Source organism: Crocuta crocuta, unplaced genomic scaffold (assembly GCF_008692635.1).
Source record: "Crocuta crocuta isolate KB4526 unplaced genomic scaffold, BGI_CrCroc_1.0 scaffold16, whole genome shotgun sequence".
In the NCBI taxonomy this organism is placed as follows: Eukaryota; Metazoa; Chordata; class Mammalia; order Carnivora; family Hyaenidae; genus Crocuta; species Crocuta crocuta.
The window spans coordinates 10,153,425-10,179,757 of NW_027531893.1; the positions used below are offsets into that span (position 1 = coordinate 10,153,425).

Below are 26,333 nucleotides of genomic sequence, written 5' to 3' on the forward strand. Positions count from 1 at the left end.
AAAAGCTTTGGAAAGGCCTCATCTTGTGGTGCCCAGAATGTGCCTTTATTTAGAAATAGGATTTTGCAGATGTAATAACTTGAGATGAGGTTATCCTGGAGGAGGGTGCACCCCTTACCCAGGATGACTGGTGTCCTTAAAAGCAGTTCTTCATGGAAAGACAGAGACTCCAGGAGACATACCAGGTGAAGATGGAGGAAGAGCCTGGGGTGAGGCGGCTGCAAGCTAGCAAATGGCCGAGATTTCCAGCAACCACCAGAAGCCAGGAAGAGGCAAGGGAGGAGCCCCCTAATATCTTGATTTCGGAACTCTGGTCTCCAGAACCGTGAGACAGTACATTTCTGTGGTTTGAAGCCACTTCGTTTGGGGCACTTGTTACAGCAGCTGGGAGAAACTATACAGTCACTCAACACCTTTCAACTTGTTTTCTTATTTGTCAAATGATAATAAAAAGAATATTGACCCTTGGATGAGTGTCGAGGAGACGAAACATGATGAGAAAACCCAGGGGGTGACACGGGTTGTAAGCTTGCCCTCCGTGCCAGCTACTGATTAAGAGGATCACCAACCTAAGGGTGTGGATGGATCACTCCCAAGTCCTCCCTAGCTACAGGAAACCCAGTGCACTCAGTGTACAGAGCTGTGAAAATGGACTCGTTCAAAGCCCTGTATAACTGGCTCTGTGCCTTTTAGCAGGTTAATTCACCTCTCTGAGCCTTTGCTCATCTGCAAAGGAGTAATAAACCTCATAAGGTGTTTGTAAGCTGCTTAGTTGAATTAAGGCACGTAACGTGATTAGCATGGTGCCCGCTATGCTGAGCTCTCCATAAATGTTATTTGTTGCTAATAGTGGGCCGTTGCTGTACATGGAATGTGGTGTTGGGCGTTAGCTATGAGGGGGGACTAAGTTTATGGGGTGCAGACACATTACATATATTCGTCACTAAATCCTCTCTACAGCTCTGCAAGGTGGGTGATACTGCTAATTACACAGCTATTGTGAGGAACGTGTGGACTGTTTTGCATGAAGTCCTTATGTAATCTGTAATTGCAGCGATCTTTTTAACTTACTGATGTCTTTCTCTCCCTCCCACCTCTAACGAGCCGGCGGCAGCTCCGTGGAGCGAGGGGCCTCGTCCTCATGAGCAGAGTGCTCAGAACACAGCAGGTGCCGGTCATTGTGTTCGGAATGAACAGATTTAAATTCTGTCTCCTTTCAGGGCCCTTGCAGATGTCATGAGGCCACAGGGCCCCTGCAACACTGACCACATGGAGAGGGACCTCAGCATTGTGGTTCATGTCCAGCATTATGAAAACATGGATACCAGAGCTCCCATAAATAATCTTCGTAAGTATAGCTGTGCGGTCCGTTTCCAGCCCCACTCGGTGACCCAGGCGGTGGTCACATGTCCAGATTTCATGGGGTGCATTTGGGCTCATTAAGAGCTTTCCTGTTTGTTGACTAGTTAGAAGTTTTCTCTCATCTCTTCGGGATGAAGCTAGCTAGCTGTGTTTGGCATCATCGGATTTCACTTGGTTGGTGTCTCTGTTACAGAATGATCCGTTTGGTTGTTTTCTTATGGTTAGTTCTTCCGCTAACTAATGGCCCTCTGGGTTGGTTCATCATAGGTATTTAATTAACCAAATGGGTTACTTGGTTGTTTCGTTTTAAATAGTTGATCTATTTGGCAAAAACCCATTTTATTCGTTCATCTTGAGTGGGAAATCGGTTAACCAATGGTCCGTGTGCTTATTTATCTGCTTCTTGAGGTGGAATGGTTGTGACCTTTAGGCTCATGCTGTGTTCAATGAACAGACAGTAGTTCAGAAGAGTTTGATCTCTTTTTCATAAAAGTGGAGTTTCATAAAAATAATCCCAGACTACTCTGTGTGCGTCGGCATGTGTGCACATACACGTGTGTTTGTGTGTGGGGTGGTGAGTTGTGGTTATGTTGGTTTGGGGTACATATTCCTTGCAATTATGTTTTCAGGTTACCCCACATTAATGTGGAGGGCTTGGTTCAAAATAACACAAGCCAGACTGTGTAAAGGATGCATTTAGTTGTGGCCAGAGGTTCTTAAAAACACGGCACATTTTATAGTCCGGGTTGCCTTGGCTGAGGCCCCATTACAAGAGTTGCGCTGGCATTTTATTTGCTGAACCATCGTTTTCAACTGTTTGGCCACAAATTTTTATGCTTGATGGGTAGAGGAATAAATCTGCGGTATTTGACACAGGTGATGTGGATTCTCCGGTCCTGCCTTGTGGTAATTTTTCACAGCCTTGGAAATGTTGCCACATATTTATCAAGTCAATGTTTACACGGTTTGGAAATGGGCCACCAAACAGAATGTGTTAGGTTTCAATGTATTCAATGATTTGGCATTATTTATTTATGAATTAGGCCATAGAATGGCATGAGGAATGGCCACATTTTAGAGCGAAATACATCAGCGATTGGAAGTTTTATGACCAAATCTCACAGCCCTGAAGGATGTGGTAAATTGCACCAACTCTGAAATGGCAGTTGCTGAGTCCCGTTCAGGCTCTGATGGAAATGAGCACATTCCCTTTCCGATGTCACTGGGAAATATGCGGAACCTCCTTGTGTGTGGGTTCCTGACATTACATGTGAGAGAACTTGGTCATAGAGTAGACAAAGGTGAGATGGTGTTGAGTCCGTGGCTACACAAGGGGACTGCTAGTAAGTTTTTCACGTGAAGTTATAAGTTTCAAGATGATTTTTGAATCAACAGTCAGATGGGATAACAAACTCATTTCGTCATTGCATCAGGCCAAAGGGCAAGGTATATTAATGAATTGTGTTTAAATGAGGGATTTCTGTTTAAAGTTGTACCGAAAACAAATTACTGCTCAGAGATGGGTGTCCAGGCACTGAAGAATTTAGAAGTTTCTTGTAACAGACTAACTTGGTTTATTTATGATTCTTGCTTTTGGCCTACATCTGAGCCCCAGTAATCAGAGATATGTATACCAATTTAAAAATGTCTTGTGATATTCTACTGGTAGATGTATGCTAGAGCATTCCTGGTGAACTACAGAAGAGAATTCTAGGTGTACGTAAACACTTACTGCGTTCTTACAAGATGTTAATTTCCTATATTGCAGCTCGGTTGATCCAGTCCTTATTTCCTAGAATTTTGGGGAATATCTGGAAAGATAAGAAGCCTATAGCTCCTCCACAGATTTACATTAATCAGTTTAATTTTGTTTAAAAAATTTTTTTTAATTTATTTATTTTTGAGAGAGAGACAGAACAGACAGGGGAGAGCCAGAGAGAGAGCTAGAGAGAGAATCCCTAGCAGGCTCCACACTGCCAGCATGGAGCCCAGTGCAGGTCTCGGACTCACAAACTGAGATCATAACCTGAGCCAACACCAGTAGTCATACGCTTAACCAACTGAGCCACCCGGGAGCCCCTTAATCAGTTTAATTTTTATAATTACTTTAGTAGTTGGTAGTAAAGATAGTCTTCCTAGTAGTGATTTGATCGTTTTATTGATTCCCAAGAGCTATTTGCATATTGTAGATACAGGGGAAATTTACATGTTCAGGAGAGGGAATGGTTTGGGGAGTTTGTTGAGAGGATAGGCCTAACTGATTGAACTGTATCAGTTATGAGGGGTTCGAGAGGTCAGGCAGTCACCAGAGCCCATTTTGACCTATAGAGAACTAGAGAGAAGGAATCCATTCCCGCTGAGAAGTTAGACCAGTTCTTAGTGCCAGAATTAGAATGCACCTGTTGAACCCTTCTCTGGACATTGTGAGCAGCAAAGATTCACCACTACAAAAAATGGAGGGAAAGATGCATCCGTTTGTGATATACGAAGAGGGGGCACATCATGCCATCGTTGGAGTATTCTTCACTAAACATTCACGTTACCACATTTGGCTGGGAATTCGATAACCCAAACTTGAATGACATTTTCATCTCTATTCAGTGATCCATTCAACAGAACTTTCAGAGAATACTTATCTCCATCTATTTCTCTTTCCTCGTCTTGTTAAAAACGTTTATTTTTGAGGTAGAGAGAGAGCGTGTGTATGAGCAGGGGAGGGACGGAGAGAGAGGAGACACAGAATCTGCAGCAGACTCCAGGCTCTGAGCTGACAGCACGGAGCCCGATGCAGATCTCAAGACCACAAACCAGGAGATCATGACCTGAGCTGGAGTCAGACGCTTAACCACCTGAGCCACCCAGGCGCCCCTCTTTCCTCATCTTAATACTAATGCTAGACCCCTTTCTGATCTTTCCATTATGCTTTCGTCAAGCTAAGAGAATCAAAAGTCTGCAGAAATCTGGGTATTTAGAAGGAAGGGAGTGGATGAGGACTAGGGTAAAGGCCAATTGTTGGGGGGGGGTGCGGGGAGAGAAAGCTTCAATGTGGGGAAGTATTGTCAACTTCCTTTATAAATTTTCTGGGTTGATTTTTCCTGTGAGATGCAAGTCTTGCCTTTTTATCTGAAGATAAATTTTTCTTCAGCTGATGCTGTTCATGTTCTTTCCAGGCATTCAGTGATATTGCCTAAAAATATTTAGTCTGATAATCAAAAGGGCCTCGACCTCTTTGATGAACAGGATGTAGATTCAGATGAGATAGTGATTTTTCACAAATGCTCCTCGGCTTCTGTATAATTATAGTTTCCTTTTGAAGGCACATTTTGTCCTCAAGTGCTATGAAAGTGCTCCTGTCTCCCCCACCCCAGCCTCCCAGCCTGCCAGGGACACTCCCCTGCTTTTCGGGAGTGCAGAGTAAATGTAGGCTCCCTTTGGTCTTAAGGATGGGAGATGTGAGGGGCTCCTGGGTGGCTCAGTCAGTTAAGCCTCTGACTTCGGTTCAGGTCACGATCTCGTGGTTCATGAGTTCGAGCTCCGCATCGGGCTCTGTGCTGACAGCTCGGAGCCTGAAGCCTGCTTCACATTCTGTGTCTCCCTCTCTCTCTCTCTCTCTCTCTCTGCCCCTCCCCTGCTCGTGCTCTGTCTATCTCTCTCAAAATAAACATTAAAAAAAAGTGATGGGGAGTTGTGAGTGAAGACCGTGGATACACGGAGAGAGCCCAGACTGACGTTTCTCAGCTCATTTGTGTTAACAGCACACTTTAAAAAATATATACATATGTATAATTTTAATTTTGAAATAATTTTATATTTACAGAGAAGGTGCAGAGATAACAGCAAGAGTTCTATATACTCCTCACCCACTTCTCCCTAATGTTAACATCTTTCATTACTGTGCTACACCTGTCAAAACGAAGACATCAACATTAGTACATTATTTTTAGCTAAAGTGTGGATAGTGTGTGGATTTCACTAGTTCCTCTTCTTATGCCCCTCTTCTGTTCCAGGATCCACTCGAGGATACTACATTGTATTTCGTACGGCCAGCTTGATGGTAGAATTTTGGTTGTGCAGTATTGTTTAATGATGTGGTAAAGATTGAAAACAACACTGAATAAGTCAGCAGCAATTACAAAGCCTTTATTGCCACAGTAGAAAAAGTGTCTTCCAGGGTCTATAAAAGCATCCACTTAAAGTCATTCACCTGGTCAGTGTTGGAATAGGACTCGTTGATGTCTTGACTGTGCTTTCACATAGACTCATGGGACAGAGTCCCCTCTGAGTGTTCCACCCAAACATGCAACCCCTCTTTGGAACTGGGTTGATGTTACAGTGTTCACTTAGCAGGTGAGATGCTCAGGCCAATTAGTAGAGACATGCTGGCTGGATGTTTCCAGACACAGAATCCATCAGAAAGACCAGGCTCCCTTTCTACCCTCAGCTCTCCCCTGACCACCTCCTTATCCCCCACCCCCACCCCAGGACCCTTTCCCTGTGGATTTACAAGGAGCCAGATGAAAAGCAGATCCATGATTTAGCTTCTGAAGATGTTGTACAGCTCATATCTAGGGCCACATGGATTTCCATTCACTTCCCGTATTTACCAAGACACCCAAATGTCCTACGCTTGATTTTGGAGACCCTGGCAGGGATATCCCCAAATATCTTTTAAAAATCGGGGGAATTTCCTAATCAGGGCAGGTGTATAAGAGTAAAAAATATGTAAGATAGTGAAATATTAACAGTAACTTATATAGGCAGCATTCTACCCTCCCCCCCACTGAATGTTCAAAACCTTATTAGTTTGGTATTGTTTTTTCCACTGTCCTAAAGGTGGAGAAAGTGGAGCTCAGAGAGGTGAAATGGCTAATCCAAAGTTCATACAGCGACTAAATGGTGGAGCTGGGATTTAAACTGGGTCGGTCAGACCCCAAGGTCTGTGTTTTAACCACTACACTATGTGACCTCTCCTTTGGGTACAGGTACTTGCAGAAGGGGGATGTCTTCCCCCCTCGGAATTGAACTGGTTGAAGGATATGTGAAGTGAACCCAAAGATCCATTGGCACTGTAGGAAAGAGAGCTATTTCCAAAACACCCTCCGATGTAGGTCTGGTGAGGGCTCCTTCCTTAGGAGGAACAGTAACTAACATTTACTGAGCACTTGCTATGTGCCAGTCATTGTGTGTTAAAGCTCTGGATGCATTCACTCATTTTGTACCGAAAACAACTCTCCACCAGCATTGCTCATCCCTGCCCCAGGGCCTTTGCACTTTTCCTTGCTCCCTGCCTGCAGAACCCCGCCCCCAGGCCTCTCCCTTTTCACATCGTACACTCACAGCTGCCTTATTGGAGCTTGTCTCCCTTTGGCCCCCAAGTTACCTACTGTTCTTCATTCCCCATTATTTTCTCCATGACTTTTATTCCTTCTGAAATTGTTTTCCTCCTTATTTATGCCTCTCCCACTACAATGTAAGCTGCACGAGAGCACGTGCTTTGTATTCTCACAATGGCACCCCATACCATGGGATCTGGGCTGGCTCATGGCAGCAGACCCATCCATTTTTGTCCAGTGAATGAGAAAGCCTATGGAGGGGGTGTCATTATCATTATTCCTGTCTGATGGCGGAGAAAACAGATTCATAGAAACTAAGGAACTCCCCTAACATGATGACTGAGATTTACTTTAAAAATTGCCAGGAAAATATAAAATTGTGGAGGATGGCAGGTGAAACAGAAGTGGGGAAATTTTATTATTGCATATATTACTACTACTACTACTAATCATTATTATTATTATTTGGTGGCCAAAAACATAGGAGTCCATTCTTTCCTTGTGCGTATTTGAAAATATCCACAGTAAAATTAAAAGCGAAAGAGCTTGTCCATCGTGTCATAGTTAATAGATAGAGAAACCAGGATTCACCCCCAGGTCTGTCTGACTACACAGCCTGAACTTTGCTAGATACACGTCAGGTATCTTCTGGTGAATATCCAGGCTCAGGAAGGGTAGGATTCAGGGCTACTGTCAGGACTTTATTAGGTGGAGTGAGTAAAGCATCACTTTTGTCTTACCTGCTGGGTCTTTTAGTTCATATTATTCAGAGATAGGAAGCGGGATTAGCTTCTGAGCAGCCAGTGGCCTGGCTTCCCCTGGACCAGCTGTCTGACCCCAGTTCAGTCAGCTGAGTCGGGTGGAGAGTATCTCAGCCCCTCTTATGGTGGTGGTAGAGCCGGTTCTCCAAGGCCATGCCTGAGAAGGGGGGTGGATGTTGCTGGTTTAAGCTTTGTCGGGGTGGGGGCAGGGGTTGTGTTTGTTTTATTCACCCGAGTATCTCCAGTGAAATTACACAGTGTTCAGTAGGTATTTGCTGAATGAATGAACACAGGGATGGACGGATGAATCTCTAGCCAGTGGAACCCATTAGCAGGACCCGTGGGATTTTGAGTTTTGGGGGAACTTGGCTAATTCCCACTCTTATGAGGCTCTAACTCTTTTCAATGAAGCCATGGCTACCAACACTCTCGTTTCTGAAATGTGAGCCTTCTTTCCCACAATGGGGCTTACGAAAACTGTTCGATCGGAAGATCTCTGACTGTTATGGTTTTGGCATGTGGGTAAGTGATGAAGTCAGAGTTTGGGGTTGGATCTGTAGTGGGTTAACTAAACACATTTGTAGGCTCAGTGCAATGGCTTGATTCACTTTTGTGTAGTTTTAGATCAAGAGTTCTGGTTTTCTCCTGAAGTGTTTGGAGTTACAGAAGGGTCTCTCGCATGTAGTTGATGCCCACTAAACATGTCCACTATGTCTTTGAGATAGTGCAGTGAGGCAGTGGGGGATATGGGCTTGGGAGGTAGATGTAACTGGGTGTCTGCTCTGTCGCTTCTTGGCGATGTAATCTTGGGAAAATTAATTTCATTTTCTGAAACTTGGTTTCCCATTCTATAAAAGGAACAAAATACAAGATCGTTTTGGAGGATTAAATGCATTAACGCCTATAAGTGAACTTAGCATAGTGGCCAGTAACCTAAACATTAGCCGTTACTCTTCTCATTTGTGGAACGAGTGACCATTTGTGCTAATGTGGTCCATCAGCAAGGGGGCGATGATACACACCAGCATGAATTCATCGCACAGTTGATATTTCAAAGTGAAAATGTTTGCCCTCTTTGTGTATCAGTTGGTGACACAGTCTGTGTGTGTGTGTGTGTGTGTGTATGTGTGTGTATGATACTACTAGTGTTTCTGATGCCAATGAGAACTGAAAAATCTGTCAATTTCTTCCCAAGGAAATAGTTCTGATGGAGCAGCTGTCCTATTCTTCGCCATTTGTTCCTGTCTTATGTTTTTCTTCTATTCCCGTTGAAACACATGAGCTTTTGTTCTGTTAGGAATATTGGTTTTAATATTTTATTTACAGTGACAGGCCAGGCCCGTAGGAATCGGAATCGGTATGGTCTCAAACTCCTTGTATTTTCACCCAGAAAATGAGATTGTGTACTCATGAGGGTGTGTATGTGTGTGTGCAAGCAACAGAGAAACAGAGCCCTTAAAGGAAAAAAAAAAAAACACAATAAAAACCCAAACCCCACCAGTTTCTGTAAGCCATCGCCTGGGCTCTTTTCAAAAATTGCTACTAATGCTGGCCACATGGTATTGCCTAATTAGATTTGAATTGCTTTTCCAAAGTGCTTCAAACCAGCTGTAGGACTGTTTGTAAAGAAAGCCTAAGTGCCCATCACAGTGTCTGGTTTGGTTTAAGAGATGCCAAGTTCTGCTCCTTCCATTCTCGGAGAAGCCTATTCTCAGACACAGTTTCTTTGGGAGAGAGTTTCTATTTATATATCAGGATTAAATGATGCAGGATGCCTACTATGTTTTTGACACCTAGTGTGGATATATAAACAGATATATAAACAGAATAATGTTTGTTCTGCCCCTATCACATGCATGCATTTTACTTCTTACACTAACCCCGTGAAATAATGGAAAAAGATATTGTACCCACATATTATAGATGAGAAAACTATGGCTCAGAGAGTTTAAGTAGTCTGCCCAAGGCCACAGAAATATTTGGTAAGGAGTTCAGACCCTATATGTGGGTTCAAACATGAACCCATCTCTGTCTGGCTTTAAGCTTTGTACTCTATTCAGTAACCTTTCTTGTGCTTTCCCCAATGACCTATACTGGTTGATGCTCCAAATTATGTCTCTTCTTCTCTTTCTTCTCCTCATTTATTGGTTTTTGCTAACAATCACTGTATTAGACTACACTAATCTTTGAAAGTGGACCAATCAAGATAAAGTCACCATTTCTGTTTTGGAGGACTCAGATTTTACCCAATTTGTCTGATTTCTTGTCATTTAGTATTTCCATTGAATCAATCAATATTTAGCTGACACTTATTAAAATCCTGCTATGAGCCAGGCAGTGTGCTAGGAATTGGAGGTATACAGATGAATGAAACAAAAAATAGGAACTGTCTTCTTGCAGTTTATGAGACCGTGGAGTAAACAGATAATTGCAGAGAAGCACAATAGGCATGAGGGCAGGATGCTCGGAGTACATGCATGCAGGAGAGCCCCTTGAAACACTTGTGGCCACAGAGGAATGAAGAAATTAGGACATTTTCCTGAGAAATTGATATTTTGTTCTGAGAGAAATATGCCCTAACAACTTCCCAAGAATCATAGTGAAAGAAAGCAGAAAAATTTCATGTACTGATGTTCCTCACCTTTGATTGAGAGGAGATCTATCAGTCTTAGAATATAGGTCTTTCTTGCAGGTTTGATTAGCTTTATACAAATCGTCTAATGGGAGAAGGGGATTTTGTTTGGTTAAGGTCACACTGCTTTTGGTAGAAAAATGAAAATGCCGTATCTGGCATGGAAGGACCAAAATTGCAGTATTAGATATCAGAAGTTGAGTACAGATTCTTTTCAAAGTACTGTTTTCAGTTCAATCAGCTCACTGTTCTTCAAGATTAGTGTTGAATTTTTTCTTCATTTAAAAATAACAGCCAATATAAAATTAAGCAACATAGTTTAATACCATAATACATATATTAAAATAATCTATAATAAGGTTTAGGAAGCTGCCTGAAAACCCCAATAAGAATTTTCAATAAAGTTAATTACAAGTTGAAAGGGAAACCCCATCACATTATTCTGAGAATGCAGTTAATGAAACAAAGTGTAATCATAATCTGAATATTTTATTCAATGGAGACTTAAACTCATTAATTTAGGTATTAGGCCAGGAGTTGTGCACTCACATGAAGACTGCCATGCTCAAAGCAAAGACTATACTGTGTTCTACTACTCATTTCAATCCAGCCCTTTGTCCCCCAAGATGGGCCCCTACATTTGGGGCTCTCTCCATGGTGCTGAGTCACTCCCTGATGCAATTATGTGGTTCAAATCACCCAGCCAGAAAAGTTTGTCTCCTAGAATGCTGGAGCTTGAGAGAACTTCAGGAATCATTCTTGCCTTTGGTTTACCACACTACTGGTTTCAAAGATGATTTTGTAAAAAGTAACTATAAAATACTATCAGCATCACTTCACAAATGATATGGGCATTTTTAACACCAAACATGTAGGTAAGAAATACTTCTCAAAATAAAATACAATTCCTGAATCAAATGAAGTATTAGTTTTATGAAAAATGCATTCCATTGTCCTTATTCTCTCTCTGTCTGTCTGTCTCTTTCTCTCTGCCTCCAATAAGTTGAGAATGAGAGCATGGATTTGCAGTTTGGGGAATAATTGATTATTCCTTAAGTGGTTTGCTCACTGAATCAGTCTTTATTGAATAAATACTGGGACCTTGTGCTAGGGATACAGAGATTGGCTGTGTGTTTGTGTGTGTGTATGTGTGTGTATGTAAGTATGCATATATATGCATATACCACTGCATAGAGATTATACTCCGTCCTTTCTTTGCCTTTTACAAATAATGAAACTGAGGAACAGGAAAATATATGGGTTTTCCTAAAGTTATACAATGAAACTTATCAGATTAATATTGTCTTAAAAATATTATTGAATATTTAGGACACAATAAGTGATCACAAATAGATATTTATTTGTCACTTCTCTGAAATGGACTTAAAGATGTGAAAGATAGGATTAGATGATAACTATTTTTACAGTACTAGTTTAGTTTGATGCCTTACCTCTAATTCAAAGGAACTCTTTGAAATATTCAGATGTTCTTAACATTTTTATCAAAATATTGACTTGTCAAAAGCCCATAAATTGGAAGTTGTATAAGGGCAGCATGTGGTATTTGACTTCGTTTATTGAGCAGTCACAAGGAATGAAGGAAGCGCCTCATTCTTCAGAAGCATTACTTAAAAAATTTCAGCACGTGTATTCAAAGTCAAAGAAGGTCATCAAACAATTCTTTGATAATAGTCAACAAAGACATTGCACAAACATGCTTTAAAAAATTGTTCCTTGTGAACATTTTTGTTCTCTAATCAGCTTAGAGGTGCCTAGGTTCAGATTCTGGTATGTTTCTTTAAAACATGCATTTATTGTTTGTTTGTTTTACCTACGACTGTTACATACGTACAATTATAGAAATTTTCATATAATGTACTGACAATTCTTGCTACTGTCCTTAATAACTCTTTTATAGATAAAACCGTGATCTTAAGTCATATAATTATCAATTCTATGTAAACTAGAATATTCATTTTATTTCAACATGTATGTACCATGTATGATACACATTCTTAAATTTCATCTACTTTGTTCATTGTTCCGTCTTCAGTGCCTGTAGTGGGGTCTGCCACGTAGTGTGTGCTCAATGCATAATGCTAGATGAGTGAATGAATTTATAGAATCTTGGCACTAGAAGGAAATTCAGAGATTAGTTAGCTGGTCACCTTAATTTAATTGCAGTACTGAATAATCATCTATACATTTTACCTGCCTAAAATTGCCTCATTTTTGGGCAACAATACCCTGATTTTTCTTTTGGGGGAACCATTTCTCGTCTACATTTCTTTTCTTTTTTAATGTGTATCTATTTTGAAAGAGAGAGAGAGAGAGAGAGCATGTACACATGTGTGCAGGGAAGTGGGGAAAGCAGCAGAAGAGAGAGAGAGAGAAAGAGAGAGAGAGAATGAATCCCAAGCAGTCTCCATACTACCAGTGCAGAGCCTAATGAGGGGGTTGATCCCCCAAACAGAGAGATCATGACCTGAGCCCGAATCAAGAGGTGGACGCTTAACCAACTGAGCCACCCAGGCACCCCGCCGTTTTTATTTTCGTCATAGCTCATTACCTAAAATTATCTCATTTACTTGTTTTCTTTGTGTCTTCCACACCAAAGTGTCGCTTCTTGATATCAGGGACCTTGTCTGTCTTGTTCCCCACGTGTATCCCCAGTGTCTATCATAGCGCCTGGCACATGGTAGGTGCTCTATAAAAATTATTCAAACGAATGCTGTCAAAATACAAGACTGGGCACATTTTCAAGTGCTTGTTACTATTACTACTTCTTTGTCAGTTCATCAGGGTTTTATTTCTTGTGGACTCAATCTCCATTGTTGTTATCAGTTTAGCAGATGCCAACTTACATGCCAAGAGAAGTTGCATACGTTTAAAAGATCATGAATAGATATTCCAGGATTGCCTGGAAATTGTGAGATGTCACACAAAGAGAGTGCTTTCAGAATCCAGTCACCGATTTAATCACAATTGATTCTTTTCATTAGCATTCCACCACCACCCCACCCCCCATTTTGTTTCTTTCAACTTCTTTGGGTCATAGATGGCCGTGTAATGTCTTAGCCATGCTGACTCTCAATTTCATCAGTGTGAAAGCAAACTCAGGCAGGAGTTGGGTGTGTTTAATAGTCATGCAATCGCTATGGTGTGTTGATATGGATAATAAAAAAAAAAAGACTTTGGTGGTGCAGAGTAACCTTAATCATCTCCTGCCTAGGATCACAATATTAATTTAAGTGTATTGCCAAGCAGAGTATTTTATCTCCAGCAGCTATGTTCCACAATTAATTATTGTATTTAAAAAGAAGTCTTAACAGCCCAGAGGGAGGAGGTGGTGGGTATAAGGGGAAAAAAAATCACAACAGACCCGCAGATTCATTTCATATCGTGTAATTGGGCAATCATCCAATGTCAGGCCCTAAGCCCTGGCTTGTCTGTGGTTACAATCAAGTATTTACCCACCCTTTGAGTCCCCAAATGCCCCAAATATGCCACCAGATCTTATAATCCTCACCTCTGGAGCAAAACCAGGTCAAGCTAAGAAAAGCCCTTAAGAACAAAAGATGCAGCCTTAGGATTTTCCATCACGAACTCCTTGAGCATCTCCTGCTGCCCAGGATACTTTTTAGTAACTGTATGGAAAGGAAATGGGATAGAATGTGTTATGTGGATAGAGGGGCTGGAGGGAGGAAGTTGTTTTTCTTATCCCTTTTTCTTGGTTTTCAGTCTTTGCGACTTACTGTGTTTGCTTCAGGAAGGTTTCTGTTCATGCCAGCCCATCTTATTAAATCATCACTGTTTGCGAAACACCCTATGAGGCTTACTTGGGGGCAAAATAATAGCACCAAAAGCATTTATTGGATACCAATTGAGTGCCGGATATTTCAGATCTATTATCTCATTTAGTTCTCTTACCAAAGAGAAAGTGGGTAGGATTATCTGTATCTGACAGAGTAACCAGGCATGGATTATCCTCTGCTACATGGATTCAAGAACAGTGTGGTCTGACTGCAAAGCCGGGGCTCGCTCTTCTACCCAGAATAGGCACCCCTAGGGTTCCTTTTGGGCGCTACCCCTCATGACCTCTAGTGTCTGCCTGAAGCAGAGTGTTGCAAGGGTCTTTGAGGCTACGTTCAAGCTTGGTGGGCATGAGTGGTAAGACTGAGTCACCGGGTCTGCTGTTTGTGTGCTATTTATGTGTACCCCTATTTCTGCAACACTCGATAAAAGCCCCTCCAAAGACTAATGGTTTTGTAAATGAGGGAAGATAAACATAATATAAAATGAGGGAATATAAACCAAATTGATGGATTGGAGGATTGGAAATGTCTCAAGTACATAATGCCTAACGTGTGGCATTTGAATGTACAGCAGCTGATTAAGAATATCTTTGTTGAACGAATGAATGAATACATGACTGGATAGGTTGAGGCACTTGACATCTTCCTGTTCTCTTAGGTTCTCAAGCTATTTATATGTATCAAGTCATACCACCATCAAACAGTGTATCAGAACTGCATTACTTTTAGTTTCCTATAGGCATGCCAATTCAGGACTGTATTCATAGTACATCCTTGGTTTTGTTTTCGTTCTTTAAATCATGGTTGATGTAACGAAGGGGAACATGAAGGATGCCTTCCTGTAAATGTGCTGTTGAAAATGGGGCCTTGTCTATTGTTCAATCCTTTCTATAGAGAATGACTTCTGTATTACACATTCATTCAACAGACCTTTGTCTTGCATTATCTTGTTTAAACACTGTGCTAATGGAGCCAAAAACAAGCCACATCTCTGACCTTTGGTGTCTACAAGTAAGTGATGGGAAACTGTTCTTAATATTCAGTAGATAAAAGTAAGAATTCTTATTTGTGATATGTATAGGATGAAACAAGGTAGGTGATGGGGTAAGGGATGACAAAGCTGGCATCACCAAGGAGGTGACAATTCAAGTGAGGCCTAAGGATGAATGAGAAGGAATCATCCAAATGAAGAGTGGGGGAAAGTGGTATTTTTGGCAGAAAAACAGAATGTGCAAAGGCCCTGAGGCAGGAAAATCCTTCACCATGCCTGCAGAAATAAGGAAGCCTCCTAGGGTGAGTGTCTGGTGAGGGAAGGAAAGGAGTTATCAAAGTAAATGTGGAGAAAGGCTATTCAGAAATGAGAAGAAACAAAGTGAGATACTAAGTATAAACTGTCTCTACAATTAAAGAATTTTTTTAAATATTTATTTTTGAGAGAGAGAGAGGAGAGAGAGAGAGAGACAGATTGTGAGTGTGGGAGGGGCAGAGAGCAAGGGAGACACAGACTCTGAGGCAGGCTCCAGGCTCCAGTCTATCAGTAAAGAGCCTGACGCAGGGCTTGAACTCACGAACCATGAGATCATGACCTGAGCCAAAGTCAGATGCTTAACTGACTGAGCCACCCAGTTGCCTCATAAACTGTCACTGCAGTTTTTGAGAGCCTACTGTTACTAGACATTGTGTTACCTGCTTTACATCTATATTATAGTCTCTCATTGGTTGATCTGTGCTTTTTTAATTTAAAAAATTTTGTTAATGTTTATTTGTTTTGAAAGAGTGAGAGAAAGAGCACAAGCAGGGGAGGGGCAGAGAGAGAGGAAGAGACAGAATCTGGAGCAGACTCCAGGCTCCGAGCCATCAGCAAAGAGCCCAACGCTGGGCTCAAACCCACAAACCTTGAGATCATGACCTCAGGTGAGTCAGACGCTTAACTGACTGAGCCACCCAGGTGCCCTTGATCTGTCCTTCTAATAGGGCTTCCCAGGAGGTGTTCTACTGAACACTAGTCCGCCGAGATGTTCTACAAAATGAGAGATTCTTGGCCGAATAAATTTGGGAATACCTCCATGCTCTCTTGCCTCTTGGAGATTTTCAAAAACATAGTAACACATTAAAGACTCTGAGAATACATGCAATGAAACAATTTACAATGGCATTCATGTCAATGTTTTTGAAGCCGATAGATCTAGAAGAAACATCTTTTCGTGTGATAGTTATGGATATGTAGAGGAAGTAACATCTGGAGAACTAACTTTGAAGAGCGCTGCTGGATGAATGTGAACTTAATCACCTTCTTTGGTGGTAAGCTCATTATATCCCAAGGCGATCCATTTTGTTTTCAGGCAGGCCTCCTTGGTGGGAGCCACCACTGCAGCCCAGGAGTCCTCCTTCCCATCGTGCACCGAAGTGTTTGGAGGGTTGCTAGGAAACGGGATGCTTGAGCAGTTGAGATCTGAATATAACAGTTCTCTAAGTTTCCATGGTTGGAGGAGGGGCAGGCCAGTCCACTGCCACGTTTTCTTACCTTACTATGGAGGAGAGTCAGGCAGAAGTGCCTCTGAGCTGTGCGGATTCAATTCTGTGATCTCAGGTCAGGGATGGGGAGAAGTGAATGGGAAAGGGGAGCCAGAGAGAGAGAGAGCGTGAGCCAGAGAGAGGGCGACATAAATAATGTCGGTATTTCTGGTCATCATTCCACACAATGAGCATATGCTGAAAGGAGACGGGAGACGGAGTCTGCTTTTGCCTCAGACAGACTCACTTCCCACGAGCTTCTCCTGAGTGTGATTCTAGCATTTAAAGATATGCATTTTTCATAGAACTTGGCCCCTAAACACAAGCCAGTGACTTCATCTGGTGCTCAATCCGAGAAACAGTCATGGTGGGTAATGCCGGCGGAACGTGATTTTAGCTGCTCCCTGGGGCTTCAGACCCCTGCACAAGAAGGACTCCAGGATCTAGTTCTGTGCAGCCCCTACTTGGTGCCCACAGCTGATGCCGTGTCACTGCCTATCTGCTGGCCTGCCCACCTTGGAACAGTGTGGGCCGGCTAGAAAGTAGTGGGGCTTCTTTATTTGCTCCATACCCCCTAAAGATGTCTCTTCTGGGGTCACTATTATAACCTGGAACAGAAAATACAGCCGGATACCCTCATACAGTTAGTAGGTCCTCCTGTGAACCACGCTCCCTCCCCCCGCCCCACTGCCCTTGCCTTGCATATTTCTTGGGAATTTTCAGGTGGTTTGTGTCACTGGGGATTTCCCAGAAGGACAGCTTCCCTAGGTCTCTGGGGCAGTGTCCTCTGCCCATTTACATAGCGTGCATTTTATTCTATGTATGTATTTTTTTATTTTTTTTTAAATTTTAGAGAGAAAGCGAGCGAGCACGAGCAGGGGAGAGGGGCGAGGGAGGAGAGAGAATCTCAAGTGTTGGGCTCCATCTCACAAACCGTGAGATCACAACCTGAACCACAATCAAGACTCAGATGCTTAGCCGGCTGCGCCACGCAGGTGCCCGTACTGAGAATGTATTTTAAATACAAACGTATTTAACTATCTGAATAGGGGTCAGTATGTATATGGAGAAAGAAAGTCAAGCAGTAAAAAGGGTGTAATGTAAGCACTAGGTGTCCCCGGCCCTCCAGTGCCCTGTTCTCTTGGGAGGTAACCACCGCAGCCCGTTTTACTGTCTCTTCTCCCAAAGGTACCTCTACACATTTATTAACATTTACAAACAGCTTTGCGCTTTATTTCACTTACTAGTACATGTCTGCTCAGGCAGCTCAGGCCACTGTAACAAAATACCACAGACTACCTGGCTTCCTCAACAGAAAATTACTTCTCACCGCCCTGGAGGCTGGGAAGTCCAAGATCAAGGTCTCGTCCGTGTGGCTCCTCTGGAGAATTCTCCTCCTGGCTCTCAGACAGCCGCTTCCCTGCTGTTTCCTCACTTGGTGGAGGAGTGGAGGAGAGCCCTCCGGTGTGTCTACTACTTCTTAAAAGGGTACCAGCGGGGCGCCTGGGTGGCTCAGTAGGTTGAGCGTCCGACTTCGGCTTGGGTTATGATCTCACGGTTCGTGGGTTCGAGCCCTGCGTTGGGCTCTGTGCTGACAACTCAGAGCCTGGAGCCTGTTTCAGATTCTGTGTCTTCCTCTCTCTCTGACCCTCCCCTCCTCTCTCTCTCTCTCTCTCTCTGACCCTCCCCTGCTCGCTCGCTCACTCTCTCTCTGAAATAAATAAAACATTAAAAAAAAAAAAGGGTACCAGCGCTGTCACATTAGGGCCCCACCCTGTGGCCTCATTTAACCTTTATCCCCTCCTCACAGGCCCTGTCTCCAAACACAGTCGCCTTGGGGGTTGGGGCTTTAACATATGAATTGCGAGGGACAGGCAAGCAGCCTGTAAGGGTGGATGTTGAAGGGTGTGTGGGGAAACATGATCAAGGAGGTAATCACTTCGTCTGCGTGGCTGTGTTGGGATGCGAATCCCTAAATCTGGCTGGTGTTTCCCCAGCCATCAGCGTTTCTCACCCTGCCTCCCCTTCTCCTGCCTCGCCCTGCCCTCACGGTGCTGTTTGATGAAGCATCAGAGGAGGGATAGAGAGAATAAGGCCCCTAGCGTATGCCCGGTGGGGGACAGGTTCTGTGCAAGCCCTTGTGCGTACGAGGTCTGTCAGCGCAGCCTCGTTCTCTCCGGGCGGAGATGCCGAGAGAGCAAGTGCGAGGCAGGGACACATGGCCGCTTAACCAGCTCCTCCTCCTGCCCGATGCTGCTGGTACAGGTGGTCCTGGGCCGCGTTTTGAGAAATACTGTCTGAAGAGCCCTAATTATCCAGCTAACTGATTTGGACTCCGGTGTAACGAGTAGATACTCAACGTTGACTCCTCCCAGATATCATATTTTTTTTAAGTTTACTTATCAAAGAGGGGGGAGTGAGCACAGCCAGCAGGGGACGGGCAAAGAGAACCCCAAGCANTGGTGTAACGAGTAGGTACTCAACGTTGACTCCTCCCAGATATCATATTTTTTTAAGTTTACTTATCAAAGAAGGGGGAGTGAGCACAGCCAGCAGGGGACGGGCAAAGAGAACCCCAAGCAGGCTCCATGCTGTCAGCGCAGAGCCTGGCGTGGGGTTCGCTCCCACGAACTGTGACATCGTGATCTGAGCCGAAATCAGGAGTCGGATACTTAACTGACTGAGCCCCCAGGTACCCCCCCGCCCACATATCCTATTTTAATGGTGTGGCTCACACATGGCTCTGATAAGGAAGGCATGGTGCCCACCTGTCAGGGTCTGAGGCAGAGACCGGAGGTATCTGGGCTTGGCGGTCCCTTAGATATGGGTCCAAACTCGTGCGCTCTGCCTCTTACCAATGGTGTGACCTTGGACAAAGTATATTTCCTCTCCCTCCTGCCATCGGAAGTGATGGTGGGTGTTACTTACTATCTAGTTCCTCGGACTGCCACGAAGATGAAGATTAAATGCAGTACCGTGTGTAAAAACCACTGGCACAGCTCAAGGGCAGCAGCACCAACTCACAAGCAAACCCGCCTCGTCTTCCCTGGTGTCGGGTCGTGGTACCGTGTTACAAGCCTGCCTTTGTCCATGGAACTCGAGGGAGGCACATGGTGAGACTAGGCTTCGTCAGAGCATTACTGCTCCCACGCAAGTTCAGGGGCGTGGCGGCTTCCCCCCTTTTTCTTTGTAAGAACAGAGACTCTGGAACAATCTGTGACTTGGGTTGGAGCCATTTGAGATCCTCAGTGCAGCGACAGCCTGCTGCTAACGTGAGATCCTAACAGCTTGCATTAATCCTGGAGACAGGAGGGGAGGACAGGAGAGGTTTTGAGGATCGCCCACCTGACGTCTCCAGGCACCTGGCTGCCACCTTTCTCGGGGCTGAAGGACGGGAGATTCTAACTCTCTTGAGCCTCCCTTCTCAGTGGGGGAGGGCAGACCCTTCAGGAGCTGGTACAAGTAAGCTTATTTCGAAGCAGGAAAGGGCAGAAACAGGCTGAGAGCGATTAGTGGCCAAAATGTTCTAGAACCGGTTCTAGGAATGTTCACCTGTGGAGAGAACCTTCAGAAGTGTGCAGAGTTGGAGCACGTTGCCTTTCTCCTGATCCCACAGAATCAAGCCGACCGTGACCCTGTAAGCGGGGAGGGGGGTCCCTCAGTGTCCACAACAGAGTCTGGGTAACACCTTTGCAAATTCCGTGATTATATTTGCTGAAGGGTGTCCATCGAAGAGCACGTCCTCTCCACATCTCAGCGTTTCCTTCTACAAAGCCCTTTGTATTTTTTTTCTTAGAAAGTTCATCTTTTTTTTTTTTTCATTTTTTTTTAAAATTTTTTTCTANAGGCACCCCAAAACCCTTTGTATTTTGAGAAGCCGGTGCCAGGAAAAAGCTTTGCATCTCCTAGGGAGCCTGAATGCTTTCATGGCCAACCTACGGGGAATGATGTAACTGATCACCCTAACCTTTGTGGACCCACAAATGCAACCAAATTCGAAACTGCTTCGATCCCCATCTGCCGCTCTCTGCTTCCCATTTTGCCCTCATCTTGCTACGAGCCCTGGACTGTGTCAGGATCCTTTACGTTCCAGTGACAGAAACCGAATGCAAGCAAATAGATTCAGTAGACTACATCACTGACCTTCAGACATCGCTGGGTCTCAACAGGTGTTCTCAGAGCCCTGTCTCTCCATCTCTAGATTTTGTGTGTTTCTGTCATCTTAGTTACAAAAAATTTTTTTAATGTTTGTTTATTTTTGAGAGAGAGCGAGCGAGAGAGAGACAGAGCATGAGCAGGGGAGAAGCAGAGAGAGAGAGAGAGAGAGAGAATCCAAAGCAGCCTCCGAGTTGCCCTTACAGAGCCCGATGTGGGGCTCAAACCTGAGAACTGTGAGATCATGACCTGAGCCTAAGTTGGATGCTTAACTGACTGAGCCACCCAGACGCCCCCTCACCTTAATTTTAAGACAAGCTCTTTCTCTGGGCTGGCAGCCCTACTGCAGTGTCCTTAATGTCCAGACCCCAGAGAATGGAACAGCCATAGTTCTCCACAAGGTTGGAAAAAACCTTGAATTGGTCTCTGATAGCATGCCCGTCACTGCACCAATCACGTGCTCTGACTCTGGGATCACATGTTCACTGTCAGCCATGGGAAGAGTCAAGTACATCCAAATCTCACAGATGGAACAGGACCCCGTGGAGCAGGTGTGTGTTTGTGTACAAGGCATATTTGAGGGGGAGTTCTTCAAGAGAAAAGTTTCTAAACAGACAACAACTGAAACAAAAAACCCTCCACACCCCTCATTCTAATCCGTATTGTTCCTGGTTTGGGTGTATGATTGTTTGTTTCTATCTGCTGGGCTGCCTCAAACCCTTTGTGAAATGAGCTGGAATAAGCAAATGATAAGATGTGTAAAATGACTGAAAGGACACACCCCTGAGTCTCTCCTTACAAAAGGAGGGTGGGGCTGGCAGAGAGAGCAGTCGGCCAACCCAGCACCAAACTGAGCTGTGGAATATGCTGGAAGTGGAAAGCTTGTCTTGGACTTTCTTCAGACCTCCATTCTGTGAAGGGCGTGCTTGTTTAAAAAATGACCCCACCTCCATTTGTGGATGACAAAGGGGTGCATCATAAAGCAAATACCATTTCCTCGATTGAGAACCAACACAGAAGAGGAAGAAAGTAGCCCAGGTTTTACATCTCAAAATTCTCGATTTGGTTTTTGTCATTCTGTCTTCTCCTTCCTCTCTTACAGGGTCTCTCGACCTTGACATTCTTGACACCTTTTTTTTAGTGTTTATTTTTGAGAGAGAGAGAGAGGGGGGATGGAGAGGGCGGGGCAGACAGAGGATCCAAAGCAGGCTCTGAGCTGTCAGCACAGAGCCCGACACCAGGCTCTAACTCATTAACCGTGAGATCATGACTGGAACTGAAGTCGGACGCTTAACGGACTGAGCCACCCAGACGCCCTGATACTTTTTGACATCTTAAGCCATTTTGACATTCCTTGTTGTGAGAGCTGCACTGTGCACTGTACAGAGTTTAGCAACATCCTTAACCTCTACCCACCAGACGCCAGTAACACACCCACTCCCCAGTTATGACAGCTAAAAATGTCTCCAGACATTGCCAGATGTCCCGTGGGGTGGGAGGCAAAGCCATCCTGATTGAACCCAATACTCCATTAGAATGTGGCTTCTGAGAGAAGAGGGAACATGTATGACTCAGTCACTATTGAATGCCTCTACCTAGTACATTGTCTGGAATGTAGTAGCTCCATAATTACATATATTTTTTCCCAATTAGTCTTTGTTCACTGAATGAACTGGCCCACTTTGAATTTATGTCTAGACACTCTTGGCCTCCATGTAGCCACGTTTCTTATTATGGGAACCAAAAATCAACAATTTGTGTGAAGTCTTATGTTCTTTCAGGTATATGACAAACCCTCAATAAATGTTAGCTCCTGGTATTACCATGATTATGACTATCCCCTTCCTGGAGTGGTGCTCAGCCCAAAGCCGTGTGGTTATTCTGCGCTAAAAGTCATCACTATTTCTGGAGCCCCAGGGAGGGACTCGGCTGAACTAGCTGGAGAATGGGAGAGCAGCAGGCACAGAGAGTGTGTCTGAAGGGCTTTTGGGGGAGTTCTCTATGCAATGACATCGCCGCAGGCTTTTCTTAAAGCTGAAGGTCTTTTACTAAGCAGGTGTGGAACTTAAATGGTTTCTTATGCCGGACGAGTACTGCGCCCTCTGAGCCTGGGTGTTTGGAAGTTGTGGAACCTTTTTCAGTGTGAGCATGCCTGGGGAGCTACCCTGGCCTGATGTCCCCAGAAGCTGACCCTGAGACAAGGATTTGCGGGCATGTTAGGTTTTTAGGAGGGGATCCCAGAAAACACTACTAGGTGAGGGGTAGCAAGGTAGGGAAGCCAATAAAGGGTGTGTGTCAGACCCCTTACCACCTGGGCGACAGGTGGGAGCAGGGGACTCTGGGGGAGCAGGACATGCCTTTAGAGTCATTGCACCTGAGGGGCAGGGGAGGTGGAGAATGGAGCCACCATGTTCTAGTTCAGCACTGGTTGAGGGCTGCTTCTGGAGCCGCTGATGTTCAGGCACTTCCGGGTTGCCTTGGTGGGAACCAAGTGTGTTCTCCAAACGGAGCGAAAGGTACCAGGCAGAAGGTCGCAGGTGTTTCAGCTGGTGGCCCTGGCTGGAGGGGTGGGTGCTGACAGGTTGCTGGCAAGGCACTGACAATATCTGCTGTGGGACATTTGGTGGACAGGTGCGGTGGTGATAAAATCCTACAGCATATAAAGGAGAGCATCATCCCACCCTGAACGCCAATAGGGGTCCCTTTGAGAAACACAACAAACGGAAATGGATATTTCCTTTCTCCTTTGGGTTCTGGCAAGGAAGAACCCTTTCTGTTTGTTTCATTTTTGTTTATAAAAACAATAACCGTTTTTTTCCTGGTTATTAATGGCATGGTTGCTCCTTGTAGAAAACGCAAGAAGAAAATCTCTAAAAAATACACAATTTAGTGTATCTCCTTTTTATTCCTTCTATAGGCAGTAGAAGTCGTGGCTAGAAAAAACTGAGTTGAAAGTCAGTCTTGGGATCCAACCCAAGTCCAACGCTTACTAGCTGTATGGTCTTGAGCAAGCTAGTTAACGTCTCTAAGCCTTAGTTTCCCCAACTGAAAAATGGCGATAATGATATAGGGTTGTTTTGAGAATTAAATGAGATAGTATTTATAGAATATTTGGTTTATAAGTAAGCACTCATCAAATATGGCATCTCCTTATAGAAATGAGAATAATATTACCAGCTCATCCTTAGGAATTAAAATTCTTCACATTCTCTTTCCATGTTTTGTGTTTTGTTTTAGAATTATTTCATTGGTCTATTCTTAAGACTTAAAACATTTCACAAGCATTATTTATTTGTAAAATTTTTAAATGTTTATTTTTGAGAGAGACAGAGCGTGAGCAAGGGAGATGCAGAGAGGGAGAGAGATGGAGACACTGAATCCAAAGCAGGCTCCTGGCTCTGAGCTGTCAGCACAGAGCCCAGCATGGGGCTCCAACTCATGAACTGTGAGATCATGACCTGAGCCGAAGTCCGATGCTTAACTGGTGGAGCCACCCAGGTGTCCCTCACAAACATTATTTTAAACTGCTGTGTAGTATTCCAGTGAGCACTGTACTGGTTATTTAATTCATAACACATCACCCTACTTGATGGCTTAAGACAGTAATAATCATTTATTATCTCCCACGGTTTCTGTGGATCAGGAATTGTGGGCTGGCTTGACCGGCTGGTTCTGGCCCAGGGCCTGTCTTGAGATCACAGTCATGATGCTGGCTAGGGCTGCCATCATCTGATTGGGTCAGGAGGATCCACTTTCAAGATGGCGCACTCTGGATGATAGTGTGAATCCCAGGATGTGAGAATCACTGGAGGCCATCTTGGAAGCTGGCAGATCTGTGGGCACTCATTGAATATCGGTTGATCCATTAGTGAGTAGATGTGATGAAGTCCTCCTCCTATTGCAACATGTTCCAGTCATTTGTGGGGGGCAAGAATCTTTGGTCCACAGGAGGGGGTGTGAGTGGGGAGGCTAGACTGCCTTGGAACTCATGACAAAGCTCTTCTCATATTAGAGTTCCTCGTCCCATTAAAAATGAAAAGCTCAGGGGCGCCTGGGTGGCTCAGTCGGTTAAGCGTCCGACTTCGGCTCAGGTCATGATCTCATGGTTCGTGGGTTCGAGCCCCGCGTCGGGCTCTGTGCTGACAGCTCAGAGCCTGGAGCCTGTTTCAGATTCTGTGTCTCCCTCTCTCTCTGACCCTCCCCCATTCATGCTCTGTTTCTCTCTGTCTCAATAATAAATAAACATCAAAAAAAAAAAAATGAAAAGCTCAGGGGGGGCGTGGGGTAAAAATGTGCAGAGCGAGGTGCTGGAAAAAGGATCAAGCCAGGTGAAAAAGAACGTCAACCGTGTGGATACCAGCCAACTGATAATAAGACCTGATAATAAAGCAAAATGTTATCGGAGAATCCGCTGGTTGCTGGGCACTTTGACCTCTGTGTTAGTAATTATAGCAGCTCTTCAAGGGAGCATTCTTGCTCCCATCTGTAAAATGGGTGAGGAGGGCACTCGCTGAGCCTAGGTGTCCTCATTACAAACGGGCCACAACAGAACCTTCCTAATAGTGCCGTGTGGGTGCCGAAGTGACCACCACGGAGCACGCAGCATAGTGCCTGCCACATGATATACTTCCCAAGACGTGCTCCCTGCTCTTGCCACCGTCTTCGCTATTTTTATTGTTATTCTTACTGCCGTAAGTCCCAAACCAGGTCGGTGGCAGGGCTCACGTCTGTTAGATTCTGTGTTCTTTGTTCTCTACAATGTGCTCAAGGTCCATCCTCCTTGGTGTTCCCCGCCCTCCAAGGCTCTCACGGTCTTCTTGGGAACGATGCAACTTGGGAGCATAAGACCGTCAAGAGAAGAAGATACTAGCTTGGGTTTCAACGTCTCAGGTTGATTTCCTAGAGGTGAAGCCCAAGACACAGATTTGGGAGTGTGTCGTTTACTGAGGGGCAGGGAGGTGAGGAAGCAGCGTAAGGCAGAGGAACCAAGCTAAGCGAGCGCGTGGTCCTGATGGGAGGCTAGCTTCAGCCTGATCCCACAGGGAACTCTGGAGCGTGAATCCTATCACCAAGTTGGTGCTGCCTTGAGGCAAGTGGCTGACATTTTGTACCTTTACTTCAGTGAGCCCTTTCTTGGCTCCGGGCACTCCCCTGAGTGGACACAGGGCAAAGTAACTTCCTCGGAGAGATGGTTCTGGTAGCCAAGGTGCAGAAGGGCCAGCTGTGAGCCATTAGCAGCCACTAGAGATGATTGGAGCCGGGCGCTAGCAGTGGCCACTGCACGGGTCTCTGGGGCAAAACTCCATAGATTACAGCCCACAGGCCAAATCCTGCTTGCCACTGTTTTTGTAAATAAAGCTTTATTGGAATATAACCATGCTCATTCATTCCCGTATCGTCTATGGCTGTGTCTGCTACAGTGGCAGAGTTAAGTAGTTGTGACAGAGACCATATGGCCTTCAAAGCTAAAACATTGACGCTTCCTAGCAACTAGTCTATGGGTTCAGAGAGGGCTGAGGTGCTCAGAGTAATCTGGGGTGGCTCCATGGTGGAGGTCACTTTTCCCTGGGACTTAGGGGACGGGTGAAGTTTTGGGTGGCGGTGACGAATCCAGAAGATCTACAAGGGATAGTACGTGAAGGTGGGTACAGGGGAAGCAAATAGACCCAGGAAGAGGTGGAAGACTGCACCGGGGAGCGTGATATGGTCTAGAAACTTCTCTCCAAGGACCACGTGGATATCTGGGACAGAAGCTTGTTTA

General features: G+C 44.5%; 1 protein-coding gene across 1 annotated transcript in view; it reads left to right on the forward strand.

Moving 5' to 3' along the window:
• SHISA9 (shisa family member 9) overlaps window positions 1-26,333 on the forward strand; it is a gene marked incomplete at its 5' end in the record, with an annotated part of 291,018 nt that overhangs the window by 21,032 nt on the left and 243,653 nt on the right. The window contains one exon of the mRNA XM_077773190.1: window positions 1,221-1,348. Within this exon, the coding sequence (XP_077629316.1) occupies window positions 1,221-1,348 (128 nt within the window). The remainder of the gene's footprint in view (window positions 1-1,220; window positions 1,349-26,333) is intronic.